General features: G+C 45.0%; 2 protein-coding genes across 2 annotated transcripts in view; one reads left to right on the top strand and one right to left on the bottom strand.

The window, feature by feature from the left end:
• Positions 1 to 17,014, top strand: part of Ppp1r14c (protein phosphatase 1, regulatory (inhibitor) subunit 14C) — a 111,294-nt gene that overhangs the window by 58,269 nt on the left and 36,011 nt on the right. The gene's annotated exons all lie outside the window — the stretch shown is intronic.
• Positions 14,177 to 15,217, bottom strand: Echs1 (enoyl CoA hydratase, short chain, 1, mitochondrial). The gene is given in 4 exon segments (XM_013026956.1): positions 14,177 to 14,622; positions 14,625 to 14,991; positions 14,994 to 15,073; positions 15,076 to 15,217. Coding segments are annotated over 4 exon segments (840 nt in total). The 3' UTR covers positions 14,177 to 14,371.

Below are 17,014 nucleotides of genomic sequence, written 5' to 3'. Positions count from 1 at the left end.
CCATTGAGGCTTTGTCTCAGTCTCACAGTCACCAGAGAACTGAGGCACAGAGAGGAGTATATGGCCTCTCCACCAACATCCATCGGTGGGTGGGAGGCTGAGCAGTATGGTGCTGCAGACCTTAAGGTCTCATGCACACCAGTTTCTTAGCTCAAATTCAAGACTCCCATGAGGAGCTCACTCATACCATTCCCAGGATCTCCCCTTTCCTCCCCAGAATCTCAGAGGGGATTCATCCTCTGGAGCCCTATCTCACAACTCATCTCCATGTAGCTTTATTTTAGGCTGAAACAAATGTGTGTATGCAGCAATTCTCACACTCACCTAGCTTTATTAAAATCTAAGATTAACTATATTTGCAGTATGATGCTTTGATATATATATGTATATATGTATGTATGTATATATATGAGTGATTAAGTCAAAGTAACTACCATACTTTTAGTATTTGTAAATCAATTAAAAAGAAATGCTTCAGCATCATCTATCTAGTACTTTCTATATGCTGCCTTACAGTGTGATTTCTTGTGTCCGTGCATCTGATCTTTGCAATTCCACTGTAAGTAAGCTCCTTGAGGATAACAACTTTGTTTAATTAATGTAATGGTCCTCTCAGAATCCTGACATATTTAGTGGTCAGTCAATATGTTTTAAAGAAGTATGAGTCCCTGAAGGATCATTTGTCAAGAATGTTACTGTCTCATTCTTATTCTATTTGAAATACACTCTCAGTTGGCTTGAGCAGTGTTTATGGTGCTGTAGAGTTATTAAATCCTCATTGACCAAAATAATAAACACTAAAACAGCACTAACAACAGCAACCCCTTTATATGGTGTTTATTATATGCTGCTACGTTCTATTCTCTAAGGCCTTGTCCACCTAATCTCACTTTACCTACATGGTGTGTTTTGATACATGAAGTTGGAACTGCAGGTGTATCTACCTGGGCTGTTTCAAAGCACCATCCCATTGGTCAAGCCATTCTGAGATTTTCTTCTGGTAACAGGATCTCAAAATGTGCCACACCTGTCACAATTTACTTTACTAAAGAAGAATTCAGAACTCTGCTGGGAGTATTTAGCACAATGGGCCGACATGGTCTTGCATTCTTTCCCCCTTTTATGATGCTTGCTTGAGTTTTAGGAGGATTGGGTTCTCATGATTAGGGTGAGCAGGAGGGATACAGTTAGCCTCATGGAGAGAGTGTGGGGCAGGAGGGTACAGCCTATAAGATGTTGGCTGCAGCGGGGTGCCGGTGGCTCACGCCTATAATCCTAGCTGCTCAGGAGGCTGAGATCTGAGGATCGAGGTTCAAAGCCAGCTCAGGCAGGAAAGTCCGTGAAACTCTTTTCTCCAATAAACACTCAGAAAAGCAGAAGTGGCGCTGTAGCTCAAGTGGTAGAGTGCTATCCTTGAGCTGAAGAGCTGAGAGACAGCGCCCAGGCCCAGAGTTCAAGCCCGGCAAAAAACAAAAACCAAACAAAAAAAGATGCTGGCCGCCAGCCCTTCTTGCTGGCCTGGGTAGCATGGGCCTCCCGGCTCCTCTCAACCTCCACTTTCTACAAGGGTGCTCAGGGCCTCCTGAAGCCCTCAGGCTTGGAATTGCTTCTAAAAATGAAGCTTGAGGCAAGATGCCATGGTACAATTTGTGTCTGACTTTCTTGGCAGCCATGTCTTGTCTTGTTTCCTGCTCACGGCAGCAGTGTCTTTCAGATTAAACTGAATTTTCCCCTTGATTCACTGTCAGAGTGCCAAAGGGATGGCTGAGAAGCCACTTCCTGTTTCTTTCTATGTGGTCTTCTTTGAATTACAGAGCAAGTTCAGGCCTCAAAAACTGTGAAGCATTTCTCACTTTATTCGAGGAAATTGTTCTTAGACTAATTCGTGATCTGTCTTGATTGTCCTCTTTCTACTGATATTTTGCGGAGAGACTTTTAGGGGTGGTATCTCTGGGGCCAATGGAGTTTCAGCATCATCTCCAAGTAGACCACATGTCAGATCACAGCAGTACATGTTTCTTGAAGCTGTTCTCAGGAATGAGGTTCTAAATGAGGGCAGGGCCTCATATCCTTGCCACAGGTGTCTAGGTGTGGAGGAGGACTTGAAGGAGTGGCTTAAAACAAGAGTATCCTGTTTGGTGTATGTGTAGCTGTTGGATGTAGGGAGGTAGATTATGTGTGGATGAGGCCACTCAGGAAAGTGCATGAGAGAACCCGAGAGCTTAATTCTGCAAGGTCCTATTTGTCAGTGATTGGCCTTTCTCTGAATGCTGGCTCCTGTCTCTACCTCTTAGGGAGCTGTGTTCTTGACCCCATGTCCTGTTTGCTACTTCCCTTACTAGAAATCCTAATATCCAGGCTTCCTAGCCTGTAGAGCTGACCCTCAGCCCAGAGGATGTCCTGCTGGGAGACAGGGCTGTAGCTGTTCTTGACACTGAGCTTGAACTGCGTTCAGCAGAAAGGACCAGGCCTTCCCTTCCCTGCATGTCTGTCTGAAAGGAGAGATGTATTCACGATGCCAGGAGAATGAAGGACACTCTGTTTCTCTTCTTGCGGCTGTTGCTTGTGTGACAGGGTCTGGGGAGAAGGAAGGGGAAAATAGAGTGCGAACTTTTGAACCATATATGGTCTCACTTCATGGAGCAAATGTGAGGGCCAGGTTTATATTGGGAAGGAAGCTATCTTGGTAGATAAGATGGAATTCTTGTCAGTGTGCCCAAGGGCTGGGACCGTTGGTCAATAGCACAGGCAGCAAGAGGTCATGTAAGGCCGTGTGTGGAGTCCTAGGACTTGGCTTTTGCCACCATAAAGCTTCTGGGAAGATCTGATAATGTCTCTGTTAGCCATGCTTTCTCACCCCATCCCTACCCATCTGTCTTCCTCTCCCCAGTAGGGTTGGCTGAGTTGGTTGGGTGGACACTGCAATCTATGGGGTCCAAATACCTGAGTAGCTTGGAACCACATTTCCAACCATCAATCCCCACGATCCTGTGTTCTTTTTTGGAGTCCAGCGTGACCTGGCACACAGCGAGAGCCTGAACTCAAGAGCATGGATGGCAGGGAGAGACAGAAAGTGGATGTGGAGTTATTTTAACTGGGAACTGGCCTGTAGCCAAATCCTTGGCACTGGACATCAAATCAGTAGGCAAGGACACACTCATTACTGAGATCCTGTGTTCAGGCCTAGATGTGATAGGGTATTGTCCAGCTGCTCATTTGTTAGTGCTTTTCCCCGACAGCTGTGGGCCGTGGCCACAATCTCCTAGAGGGCTTTGTCTTTGTGTTTCCTGGTATGAGGAGACACCATATGGTATGATATGGTGAGCAAAGGCTGGCTCCTGCCATGTCTTTCTAGAAAACTCTGTACCCTGGGAAATGCAGCCAGTGATGTGTGCACCCAAGGGTAGGGCTGCTCTGTTGGGTGAAGGAGGCCGGAAGGAATCCTGTGTGCAGGCAGCAGAGTCTGGCATGGGGACAGTGGGCACAGGAGAAGCTGCCTGTGTGGGCCAGCAGGACCAGCTTCTGACTCTCAGGAGGCTCCAGGCATGATTGGGGAGGAAGGGAACTATTGCAGGAGGAGGGTGGAGACTGGTTTATTCTGTTGTTCTGCAGAACCAGCCACTGAAGTTCAATCTAGGCCAAGCCAATACTATTGACTTAACACTAGCTACCAGAAGCATCCCAGCCAAACGCTGTTACCTGCAAACTACGTGTTGTTGTAGATGCTCTGCCTCAGTTGCTTGCTGCGGCTTTCATTTTTATGGGATCATTAAGGATATAATTACTCGTCCATCTCAGAATTATGGGATGCAGAGCACTGTATCAGAAATACCAAAGTGGGTTTGTTAGGCCATTGTCACTATGAATAACCATGATAATGAGCCACGAAGAGAGAGAATTGTCTTGCCTGGAGTGACAAGCTTGCAGGGTTGAGAAGAAAGGGCAGAATCTAGGTGTGCTCTCTGCTGTGTAGGCTTTGAAGTCTCACAGGTGATGAACTTCTCCTCACACAGGAAAGCAGAGAAAAAGATCCCTGTGTAGTCCTTGCGGGACCCCTCAGTCTGCAGAAGCTTGAGGCCAAGCGAGTGAACTCGCTAGGAAGCCAGACAGCCACGCTTGTTAGCTGTGGAGGTTTCTTGTCGTTACAATGGGGAAGTGCTATTCAAAGTTCTTGTCTGCTTCCTAAAATACCTTGCCACCAACTTCCTCCTGGAGAAAGGGAGGCCTGGGAGAGAAGGGGGAGTGCCTGCCTGTCCTGAGATTAGAACCCAGTGGGGAGGTCATCTGCACACAGCCTCAGTCTTCAACACGAGGGTGTCTAATCACAGACCAGGCCATGGGCATGGGGGTGGGGAACTTTCAAACTGGAAACTAGTTGTGCAGATTTGCCTTTTATCAGCATCTGAATCCCCAGCTATATTAAATTGATGCCACTGATTTGATGAGCTGTTAAAAAGAATTGATCAACTCTGGGCTCCAGTGGCACATGCCTGTAATCCTAGCTGCTCAGGAGGCTGAGATTTGAGGATTGAGGTTTGGAGCCAGCCTGGAGAAAAATCTGAAAGACTCTGATTTCCAGTTAATCAGCACAAAGCCATAGTGGAGGGATAGATCAAATGGTAGAGCACCAGCCTTGAGAGAAAAAGCCACAGTCATAAACTCAGTCCTCCCTGAGTTCAAGACCCAGAACTGACACATCAGTAATCCCCATGTTTTTTCGTACATGTGAGATAAAACAACTTTTTTTTTTTAAAGTAAGGTTGTGAAAAAACTGAAACATAGCATCCATACCCACATTAAGTGAGAAAGAAAGAAGTTACGGAGGGCAGTTACTCACTTCTGTTCTTTGTGTTCTGTGTCTGTAAAGTGCAGATATCTGTCTGTCTGTCTTTTTCTGTAACAATAGGGATATTGTGAGGATTAAAGCATTTAGCTCTAGTCTGTCTGGTAGGTGGGAAGCAGTTTGTGAATGGTAGCTATTACTACCCTTGAGTCAGAATAGTATTGATTGATACAAGTCTTGGCTTCACTATGAGCAAGTAAATGAAGCTCTCTCTCTCTGAGCCTCAGTGCTTTTGTGTGTAAAATGGGGGCACAATGGGTTCCACATCCACCAAGGAGTTGTTTGGAGAGCTACAGACTTAACACTTGGGACTGTACTCCTGTGTGACATGGGCATGCTAAGACATGATGTATTTCTTCTTATACTATGTAAGAATGCCCACACATGCAGAGAGATCTCACGAGCTCCTCCATTTGCCTCTGTTCTTCATTCAGTCCTGCCCATGGTCACACTGGTGGGTGACACAGGAGAAGCTGTGTCTACAGCGCTTTTAAGACATTTACCAGCAGTGATGGGTTCGCAGTGCTGTACCATAATCAGTGCCTCCTGGAGGGGCTGTGGGAGAAATGAGAGACCATCCTGTGTTATCTGCATAAATCTGCATCACCACTGATCATCATCTTCATCATCACCATCATCATCACCGATCATATTTACACACAGACATAGACACAGACACACTCTCTTACACACACACACACATAAGAATCAGAGATAGCCCACTGTGGTGTTTGTGTAAGTGCAGTGTTTACCCCTCTGTTCTTGAGTCTGTGCATCAGCAAGGCTGACCCAGAGGGGTAGGACTGGCTTTCTGTGAGCCTTGTATGTAATTGGCTCTTATGGCTAAGAAGGGAAAGCAAATGGGAGCTGTGTGTGTGTGTGTGTGTGTGTGTGTTGTCCCTAAGCTTTTTTGCTCAAGGCTAGCATCACTTTTCCTCTTTCTCCTTCTCCTCCTCCTCCTCCTCTTCCTCCTCCCTCCTCCTCTTCTTTTTCTTTTTCTTTTTTACTCAGATGTGAAGAAATAGGATATCATGTCTTAGCATCCATGATGCTTATGCCACAAACCATTCAAGGGTGCTTTTTAGGGAGATGTACCTAAGGTGGACCCTTCCTCTTCTTTTCTAATTTTGGATTCTGGTTGTCTTTTTTGTTTTTTGGGTCCGGTAGTGGGACCTGAACTCTGGGCCTGGGCACTATCCCTCAGCTCTTCAGCTCAAGGCTAGCGCTCTACCACCTGAGCCACAGTGCCACTTCCGGCTTTTTTTCTTTTTGCTTATGTGGTGCTGAGGAATCGAACCCAGGGCCTCAGGCATGCAAGGCAAGCGCTCTACCACTGAGCCACCTTCCCAGCCCCGATTCTGGTTGTCTATAGAGGTGACTACTTCCTCCTTCTCCTCTCTTCCTCCTCTTCTTCTACTCCTCCTTCTTCCTCTTCTTCCTCCTCCTCTCCCTCCTCTTCTCATTATTATTATTATTATTTCTGGTGTTGGGAATAGAACCCAAGGCCCGAAACATGCTAGGCAAGTGCTCTATTACTGAACTACATCCCAGCCCAAGGCTTTGTATTGCTATGATAGAACATTTGAAATGTCTGCAATGCTTCACTGTTAGCTCTGTGTTTCTGTCTGTTTCTTCAGCTCCTCAATTTCTCTATAGTTCTTGATTCTCAAGTGATCCACTTCTCGAATTAAAAAAAGGTTCCTTGAACATAATAGGGTTTTCCCCTTATGTGTTAAATAGGAATAATGTCATATGTGAGCCTGTGCTGGTTATTTTTAAGCCTAGGAAGATGCTTTGTCCCTTCTTTGTGCCTTGTGGAAGAGCTGTGCCATTGGTGGTTGTGAGTCTGTCTTTGCTAGGAACTTGCACCAACTGTGACTTGGTTTATTTATGAGTTGGGGCTAAGACAGCTTTTCCTTTTCATTGCTTCTCTAATTTGACTTGAAATAGAACTGCCTCTTGCAGTAAATGGGTTTGCTGTGTGTTTATTTTCTTCTTCCTCTTTCATAGCAGTTGTTAGTTGAGTGGTAAATAGGATTTGTGGGTGGAATAAGAATTAGTGTTTTTGGAAATTTTGAGTGTCATATTGGCTACATGGCTAAGTAGCTCAGAGTTGGAGATCGAAAAGAAATACCATACTTAATATTATCATTTGACTCAAGGGTTTTTTCACCAAATTTGTGTGTGTGTGTGTGTGTGTGTGTGTGTTTGTGTGTATGTGTGTGTGTTTAGCCCTTCAAGGGATGAACAGTTTAGTTAAAGGGATGTCTAGACTGTATGCACAGACATACTTGATTTGAATCTGGTTCCCATTTCCAACCTTGGGGCAACTTATCTAACCTCTCTGTCTCTATCTGTTTGGGTTGCTAGTAACAAAGTTCCAGACTGGGCTGCGCAGACAACAATGACCTACTCTTCACTCTTCTGGGGCCCAAAACCAAGGCACAGAGAGCTTGGGTGTTTCATGAAGGCCTGGTTCCTTGTTTGCAGGTGGCTGCTTGCTGCTTTCTCCTTGTGTCTATAGTCAATAGTCAGGGGTGATCTCTGTGTGTGTCTTTTCTTTTATTATTATTATTTTATTTTTATTTTTATTGGTCATGGGCCTGAACTCTGGGCCTGGGTGCTGTCCCTCAGCTCTTCAGCTCAAGGCTAACACTCTACCACTTAAGCCACAGTGCCACTTCTGGCTTTTTCTGCTTTTGTGATGCTGAGGAATCAAACCCAGTGCCTCATGCATGTAAGGCAAGCACTCTACCACTGAGCCACCTTCCTAGCCTGTGTGTATCTTTTCTTATGAGGACACTAATCCCATTTCTGAGGGCTCCACCCTCCCTACCTAATTACCTTCCAAAGACCCTACCTCCTTGGGCTTGAACTCAGGGATGGGTGCTGTCCCTAAGTTTTTTTTTGCTCAAGGATAGCACTATCATGTGAGCCATAACATCACTTCCTCCTCTTCCTCTTCTTCCTCCTCCTTTCTCTTTTTTTGGTGGCTATTTGGAGATAAGCATCTCACAGACTTTCTTGTCTGGACTGGATTTGAACATGGATCCTCAGATCTCAGCCTCTTGAGTACCTAGGATGACATGTATGAGCCACCAGTGCCTGGCAAACATTTAGACTTTAACATTTGCTGTTTGCTGAACTGTCAAATGGAGATAGTAGAACTGTGAACTCATTATAGAGGGTTGTTAGGAAGATAAAATAAGCTAATGCTTACCAGGTGCAAGGATTGTGCTTGTTGACAAGTGAGCACTAAAATATGTTATTGAAATCATAAGTATTCATTTAAAGTATAAATATTCTCCTAGTTTGCAGATTACCCCATTCATGATTGTTGTGGCACATTAGACTTCACACTGGAGAGGGAAGGATTTTTTATTTCCTCTAAATGACTTACCTTGGATTATTAGCCAGAAATTCTGGCTGATGTTAGTCATAAACTACTTGAATGTCCTATAGTACAGCCAGTCCTGAAATTATAAAAAGGAAATGAGTTGGTGGAAATGGGGTTATAAATTCAACTTTATATTCCTACCTCTACAGTAAAGAAGTAGAAGAGGAAAAAAAATAAATTTTTCTCTTCGGGATTCAGGGCGATTCAATGTTCAGAAAAATACTTCTACATGTCACATTTCTTAAGAGTTATCAGGAACTTATTGCTCCCTTTTGAGTGTAGTTTCACCTGAAGTCACCAAGTGAGAACATTTCTTAAAATCAGACGCTGCTGGGGTCCGCGTTTGTAATCTTTAGCTACTCAGGAGGCTGACACCTCAGGATCACAGTATGAAGCCAGCCCAGGCAGGAAAGTTCATGAGCTTCATATATCCAACTAACTACCAAAAAGCTGGAAGTAGGCCTGTGACTCAAGTGGTAGAGTGCCAGCTTTGAGCAGAAAAGCCAAGCAAGAGGTAAGTCCTTGAATTCAAGTACCAGTACCAGTACTTGCAAAAAATGAGTAAGTGAAATAGAGGAGTTTCAGTGATGGGCATAGAATCTCACATTGGAGCAAACATTAAGAAGCATGTTTAAGAACGGCAGGCAGGGACTTGCGCAGATACAGTGCTTGCTTTTTTGATAAGTCACTTAATTCCCAGGTTTGGAGTTGTTCCTGTTGATGGCTGGCTCACGGATTCTTTTTTTTTTTTGTCGGTCGTGGGGCTTGAACTCTGGGCCTGGGCGCTGTCCCTCAGCTCTTCAGCTCAAGGCGAGCGCTCTACCACTTGAGCTACAGCGCCACTTCCGGTTTTCTAGTGGTTTATTGGAGATAGGAGTCTCACGGTCTTTCCTGCCCGGGCTGGCTTTGAACCGCGATTCTCAGATCTCAGCCTCCTGAGTAGCTAGGATTACAGGCGTGAGCCACCGGCACCCGGCACGGATTCTTTTAACTGTTGAAGGATTAGTTAGTTATGAAAGCCTGGTGAGCTAAACCAGGCAGGTCAAGTGTCAGTTCCTTCTTTAACAAAGATGGCCCCAGATGTTAATATATAGACTGTCCTGTACACCATGTTCAGGTGGAGTCACATGGCCCAGTGCACCTGCTGCGTGCAGCCTATGTAGCATGTGTGTGGTAGTGCAGACCATGAGACCTGTGGTCAAGTGAGGGAGTCAGAATTGTAAGTTCAGGAGAAGACATTGATGTAGAAGAGGTGGTTAGTGTGGCTTGCTTGCTTTTTCCCTCCCTCCCTCCTTCCCTCCCTCCCTCTCCGTCCCTCTCCATCCCTCTCCCTCCCTCTCCCTTCCTCTCTCCCTTCCTCTCTTTCCCTCCCTCCCTCCCTCCCTCCCTCCCTCTCTCTCTCTCTCTCTCTTTCTTTTCTTTCTTTCTTTCTTTCTTTCTTTCTTTCTTTCTTTCTTTCTTTCTTTCTTTCTTTCTTTCTTTCTTTCTTTCGCCTGGATGCTATCTCTGAGCTCTTTTCCTCAAAAGCTCTACCACTTTGAGCCACAGTGCCACTTCTAGTTTTCTGGTGGTTAATTGGAGATAAGATTCTCATAGACTTTCCTGCACTGGGCTGGCTTTGAGCCATTATCCTTAGATCTCACCCTCTTGAGTAGTTAGGATTACAGGTTGAGCCATCAGCTCCCTGCTGAATTTATTTTAATTAATTAATTAATTAATTTTTGCCAGTCTGAGGGCTTGAATTCTGTTCCTGGGCTCCTTTTGCTCAAGGCCAGCACTCTACCATTTGAGCCGTAGCACTACTTCTGTTTTTTTTTTTATATTTTATTTTATTTATGAAGATACTGTACAGAGGGGTTACAATTACATGGGCAGGATAATGCGTACATTTCTTACCAAGCATTGCAGCCTCCTCCTTTTGTTTACCCTTCACATCCCTTCCCGGCCTCCCCCCTCCTCCCCAATCCCAATCTTTCTCCTTCCCCCCCTTCCCCCCCCCCCCCAACCAACGTTGTAAAGCTCGTTTTGGACATGACAACTTGTACTTCTCATTGTTGCAACAGGTCCACCTGTATCTTTAAACAACTGGTTTTTCCCCATCTCCTCCTCAAGTTATACTGACATCAAATATAGTGAAAGCAGGGTTTTTTTTTTTTTTTCTGTGATTAATTGGAGATGAGAGTCTCATGGAGTTACTTGCCTGGGCTGGCTTTGAACCACAATCCTCAGACCTCAGCCTCCTGAGTAGAAGGGTTACAGACATGAGCTACCAGAGCCTAGCACTGAATTTCTTTTATAAGTCATAGTGATTTATTGTTCTTGACTTTTGCATGCTTTGCTGGTATGATTTATATTTCTACAACTACTTTCTTCAATATGCATGTGAATCCCAAAATTGTGTGTGTGTGTGTGTGTGTGTGTGTGTGTGTGTATGTGCGTAATACAAGTCTGGCTTCAAACCATCATCCTCAGATCCTAGCTTCCTGAGTTGCTAGGATTACAGATGTGAGCCATTGGCACTCAGCTAAAATTATATTTTACACTGAATGACATTTCCTTTAAAGCTGATCCTTTTAAGTGTGATTTACTCACACGAAGTTCAACAAAAAACCCACACCCCAAAGTGGAACGTTATATTCTAACATAACTTTCATCATTCATGAGAAAGACGTGCTTATTATTAGGGTCTCTTATTTCATTAGGTGATGACTCCAATTTGTTGTCAAAGTCTAATTTTGTGTTTATGTACTGAGGGCTTCTAATTTAGAACAGATTAATCTACTTCTGGTTTTGTTGGCTTGTGTGTGAGATAATGTATTGACTTGAATCTTCTTTTGATAGTGGCTTAATTAAGTGGTTGGACAAATGTTTATAGTACACATTCTAAAACCGTAAATTTTGTTTCTAAGTGGTTGCAGGTGGATTCGCATTTTAAAAAGATTCTGAGCTTTGGAGAGAACAGGCTTTAAAGAGCAGTTCTGGAAGTAAGGACAGGGTCAGGAGGTATCACAGGAGACTGGAAGGAGGCCCCAGGGCCTGGCCAGGCCTGGGCTGCAGGACAGGGAGATTCACCAGGTGACAGTGCAGCACGTGATTGTGCTGAAGTTCCACCATGCTGGATTGCAGGTCCATTCAGGAAACAAGGAAAACCTGGTTATTTGATAGGGAAGAGAACAGAGGGACTTTCCAATTTATGGGATTTCTTTTCTTTTCTTTTCCTTTTTTTTTTTTTTTTTTTGATCATAGAGCTTGAACTCTGGGCATGGGTGCTGTCCCTGAGCTCTTCAGCTCAAGGTGAGTGCTGTACCATTTGAGCTCCACTTTGGGTTTTCTGATGGTTTACTGGCCATGAGTCTCACAAACTTTACTGCCAGGGCTGGCTTTGAAGCATGATCCGCAGCCTCCTGAGTAGCTAGGATTACAGGCATGAGTCACCAGTGCCGGGCCAACATGTGGGATATTTTATGTAACCTTTGTATACTGGATTTCTCTTTTTTGTCATTTTTTTCCCCTTCACATCATTTAAAGTCCTTCCTTGAGGGTCTGTATAATCCCTTTTTTCTCAAATGATGTGTGTAAAACCTGACCCTACCCATCCCACCCTGTGCAACTCTTCATTATTTCTTTCTGTTGACATAGTGCCACCTCAGAGGGAAATCATTACCCAGTCAAACAGGTTTCAGTGTTCTGTGATTAAACCAATTTACATTCTGGTCTCATGCTTTTTATTTTTTTAAACATCTTCATTTTTTGAAATTCATGTCTGTTTTGAATGGTTTTGCACTTTGAACTCAAGGCCTTGTACTTGCTAGGCAGGTGCTCTACCATTTAAACCATGCCTTCAGCTCTCTGGCCCCATTTTTATGGCCTGTTACTAGATTTGAGGGAGCCTCTGGTCTCTTGATTGGATGAGGAAGTCATGGTGGTCTGGATTAAGTTTAGAAAATGCTCTGTACTCCTGGTGTGTAGGACTGGGGAAGTGCTTCAGCCTTCTGTTAAATATGTCATCTACCTGTGTTCCACCTTTGAGAGATTTCTGGCTAAGCTGCTTAGTTCACTTGTGATTTTTCAGCTTTTCTCTCAATAGGGACATTTTTCAGACTGATATTCTATGGCTTCCCCTATTTGGAACTTTTGAAACCTTTCTTCTGACACTAGAAGAAGGCTTATAACCAAGAACACATCTGGGTGAAGTTAGATAGCAGCTAGTAGCCAGCCATCCCTGCCTTCTGGTGTTTTGAGTGAGTCGGATCTGTTTTGGATTGTGGCTTCCTGGACCCATGCTCCCACACGGAACACCTCTGGGAATGTGTAAGATCAAAGTAGGATAGGCACTGCTTAACCTTCCCTGTTTTCCTTGGCTTTGACTCCTGTTTACAGGTTTAAAACAAAAAGTGATTTGGGACACAGCTTCTGCAGGTCTCTCAGGGCTGCCAGCCCTTGCCAGGGCCGCCTGAAGCATCATCGCCCAAGCCCTGGCCCTGGTTCTGTATGTCACAACACCTGGATGATGGCACAGGCTCAGTCAAGGCCCTTTCTTACTTGCTGATTCCTGGGGGCACGGTCTCCCATCCCTCTATCAGGTCAGCCTGGCTCTGGCCCTTAAGCATCACTGTTCCATCCTGGGGCAGGGCCTGGCCTTCGATCTCAGATGTCAGCTCTGCCTCTGCCTTCCTCCACCCAAACACCCACCCCAGGCTCCACCCTTAGACTCCCATTTTTATCTGGGTTTCCTGAGGACAAGGGAGCATAGCAACAGTCAATTCAGGTGAAATCACCTCCTGGAATTTGAGTCCCACCCTAGCAAATATTTGCCCACCCAGACAGATGTTAGACTTGGATAAAAAGAAGAACCTTTCTCATACCCTCTGGATACCAGAGATGCCCACTTTCAGCATGCAAAGAAACAGATCTTTTAAGTAAAAAAAAGAAAAAAGAAAAAGAAAGAAAGTGATTTGGGTTGCCCTTCCCCCAACAGCTGCCTGGCCCAGGGTAAATCCTGTTACCTATCTAGCTGTATCTGTAACTGTAGTACCTCTGACTAGAGTTAGTGTAAGAAGTAGTAAACATCCTGATTGTAAAACACAATGGCATACTACTTGTTACAGAGGTGTTGGTAATTTTGAGTTATCATTTTGAAAATGATGGACTGTCTGATTCAATTTTGTGCTTTGTGACAAATTCTACAATAGTGCCGTGTGACAGTTTGTGCTTCCTACGTGTCTTACAGAAAGCAAACATATAGACTCTCTGCCACTGAATTATGGTTCAAGAATACGCCTTTTATTGTTAATCAATGAATGTGATAGTCTCTAAGGTTTTACCGATCCTCACAGGTGCAAATCAGTCCTTATTGGGCAGTTTTCTGGCCAGAGGCCAGAAACCCTCCGAAGAACTGCTGAATGAAACATAAAGAGCTCTGAACAAAATGTCAGCCAGAATTTGAATCAAGACTCATTTTATTTTCCTCCAGCTCATCTACCGTTCACTTCCTTGGCCTGAGTAGCTCTCGTTGTCAATCACTTATTCTAAGACAAGAACAGTGTTAGGCCTGAGCTGTGTTCCTCCCATTTATGCCTTTGATGTAGCTGAGATGATACAGTATGCCACCACTTCCAGGTTTTCTCTGTTGAGATAGACTCTTGACTTTTTTTTTGGCCTAGATTGGCCTGCAACTATGATCCTCCTGATCTTACCCCTCAAGTTGCTGGGATGACAGACCTGAGCCATTGGTTTTTGGTGTCCCTTTGGTTTTGTCCAAAACAAAATTACTTAAGAGAGGATTGTATATTCTTTTTGTTTTTTGAAGCAGTCACGATAATCCTGTTCAAAATCAGTGGACAGGGGCCCTCCCCTGAGCAGTCAGCAGTGCCCACAGAGACCGTGGTAGCAAACACCAGTCCCTTGTGAAAACACCTTCAAGGCTCCTCAGCGGATTTGATTTGCAAGAAAATATTCTGATCAGACCCAACATGATCAATCTTCCCTTGGGCATCAAAGCAGCCGGCTACACAAGGGCTTGAGCAGAGGCCAAAGCCCTACACCATTGCTGGGAGGCTACAGGTGGCCACACTGCCCTTTAGGGGGATGATTTGTTTGCTTCTAAATAGGCAGGCTGCACTTTCTGGTTCTCAGTGGTCTCTGAAGTTGGCCTTCCTCTTCTCCACAAATGCAGCCATGCCTTCTTGCCCATCATCAGAAGCAAAGGTTGAATAGAAGAGTTTCTTCTCCAACTTGTTTCCCTCTGTTAGCGCCATTTCAAAAGCTGCATTCACAGATTCTTTGGCTATAGCTGATTTAATTTTGGCATTGCTGGCAATTTTTTCTGCACACTGGATGGCCTCTTCAACTAGTGTTTCAACAGGAAAAACCTGGCTTACCAACCTGCTTGCTTTGCATCCTGGGCTGAGATCTGATAACCAGTCAGGACCATCTCCATTGCCAGGGACTTTCCAACTGCACGGGTGAGTCTCTGGGTGCCTCCAGCACCTGGGATGGTTCCCAGCAGGACTGCTGGTTGTCCAAACTGGGCTTTCTCACCAGGGTAGATGATGTCACACATCACTGCAAACTCACAGCCTCCACCAAGAGCAAAACCATTGACAGCCGCGATGACCGGCTTCTTCCCACGGGTGAGGTGGTCCCAGTGGCTCCGGAACTTACTGGAGTAACAGAACTGGAATGGCTGATTCTGCATTTCCTTGATATCCGCTCCAGCAGCAAATGCCTTATCCCCGCCAGTGAGCGCAATGGTGCGCCCAAGTCTGGATCCTCCTCACAGGCCTCCGGGGCCTGGTTGAGCCCGTCGATGAGCGCCTAGGGGCGGTTCACCGGATGAGTCCCACACTATTTCTCTCCCTTTTTTCTGTAATGATGTACTCAGAGCTGGCCCGCAGGCGAAGGGTTGCAGCGCAGGGAAGCCGGAGAGGAACCACCAGCGCGCGGGCGCCGGGGAGGAGGGCACTCACGGTGGCCATGGCCACTGAAGCTGTGTAAGCTTCAGTTCCCCATTGTTGGACTACACCAAAGCTGTTTTCAGGGAGCCAGTATCTTTCTTGTTTGATCAGCCAGCCTCTCTGTCCTCATCTCACATGCCTGCTGTATTGCAGGGACTCACTTGAATGTATCTATCCAATGTTTATTTATGATTTGCCATGTGCAAAGAATAGTGAGCATGATTGGGAGAGATACAGAAAATAAACAAGCTGTGCTGTGCCCCTGGGAACCCCCAAGACAAGTGCTTCAGAATCATTGTCACAGTCTTTGGTGTGTTTATTGGAATTGTTGGGGGTAGATGTTTGCTCCTTTTAGCATCTCAGCAGTAAAGAGGGAAGTCTGCTTGGTCAAGTACATGTTACCTACAGCGATTGGCACAGAATGTAAAGGCCAGATGTTGAAAAGAAAGACCTTACCCTGTTGACTTCAAGAAGGAAATGCTAAAACCACCAGGGTGGCTTGCTCTGAGCTGGAGCTGGAGATGCAGAAGAGGAGGGCAAGGGTTCAGATATGGCTGGCCAAATACACAGAAATGGCCTGGTACAGGGGGCTTGAGGCTTTCTAGGGGAAGCCTTGTGGAGGATGCGCACCTGGGTTTTGCTTGTTTCTAAATCTACAGTTCTCACATGCAATGTTTTCCTGGAATGGAACTGCTGAACGTTCCTCTAAGGCCCCTCACTAAGCATAGAAATTCCATGCTGAACGTTTGACTTGATGACCATTTAGACTGATCCATTTTAAATTTCCCAGCCAATTTTGTGGACTCAGTCCTGTTCTTGACAGTTCTGAAAGTTCTAGACTCTAACACCCTAGTCTAGAGTATTTCTTATTCTCAAATATGCTAGAAGGCGGTATATGCACAGTTGTACATGTGGTTGGTCTTTTAAGGGGAGACGCTTGACCCTAGAATATTCCGCTGGATTGGTTCTCTTTTTCCAGTTTTCATCATCTTAAACTCTTGTTTAATCTGCTCCTGGCAGATGTGGGCGGGGTTTTGACTCACAGAGAAAAGGGAGATTAGAGTTTACCAAATTTGTGATTTCCTAAGAGCGGCCAATTGTGGGAATTACTGGGAGAGATTTTATAAGTCACTACAGGCTAATTGAATCAATATCTACAGAGAATAGGCCCAGGAACCAAAAGGAGGTCTTGGAGAAGGAAAAATGAAGGGAGATAAAAAGGGAGAGGAAAAAACAGTGTTTTAGAATGTGAGACTGTGTCTGCCATTGTGTTGGCACCAGGTTTGATTTGTCAGTGGTTTCTTTTCCTTCCTTCCTTCCTTCCTTCCTTCCTTCCTTCCTTCCTTCCTTCCTCCCTCCCTTTCTTTCTTTCTTTCTTTCTTTTTCTTTCTTTCTTTCTTTCTTTCTTTCTTTCTTTCTTTCTTTCTTTCTTTCTTTCTTTCTCCTTCCTTCCTTCCTTCCTTTCTGCTGAGAAACCAGACAACAAAAGAGAAACCAAAGAAAGTGTATTTGCATTCTAGAATTGGCAATCTGCATTTTCAAAAATATTTCTTTGTTTGTTTTTTTGGGTCCGGTCGTGGGGCCTGAACTCTGGGTCTGGGCGCTGTCCCTCAGCTCTTCAGCTCAAGGCTAGCACTCTGCCACCTAAGCCGCAGCACCACTTCCGGCTTTTTTCTTTTTGCTTATGTGGTACTGAGAAATCGAACCCAGGGCCTCGTGCATGCAAGGCAAGCGCTCTACTACTGAGCCACCTTCCCAGCCCTCAAAAATATTTCTTTAAGTAGGGAAGAGGTTAGGAAGAGAAAGGAGAAGAACATG

The sequence above is a fragment of the Dipodomys ordii genome, unplaced genomic scaffold (assembly GCF_000151885.1).
Source record: "Dipodomys ordii isolate 6190 unplaced genomic scaffold, Dord_2.0 Scaffold98, whole genome shotgun sequence".
NCBI classification, from domain to species: domain Eukaryota; kingdom Metazoa; phylum Chordata; class Mammalia; order Rodentia; family Heteromyidae; genus Dipodomys; species Dipodomys ordii.
Note: the sequence above shows the minus strand (reverse complement) of the source record. Positions and strands in the feature narration are given on the sequence as shown.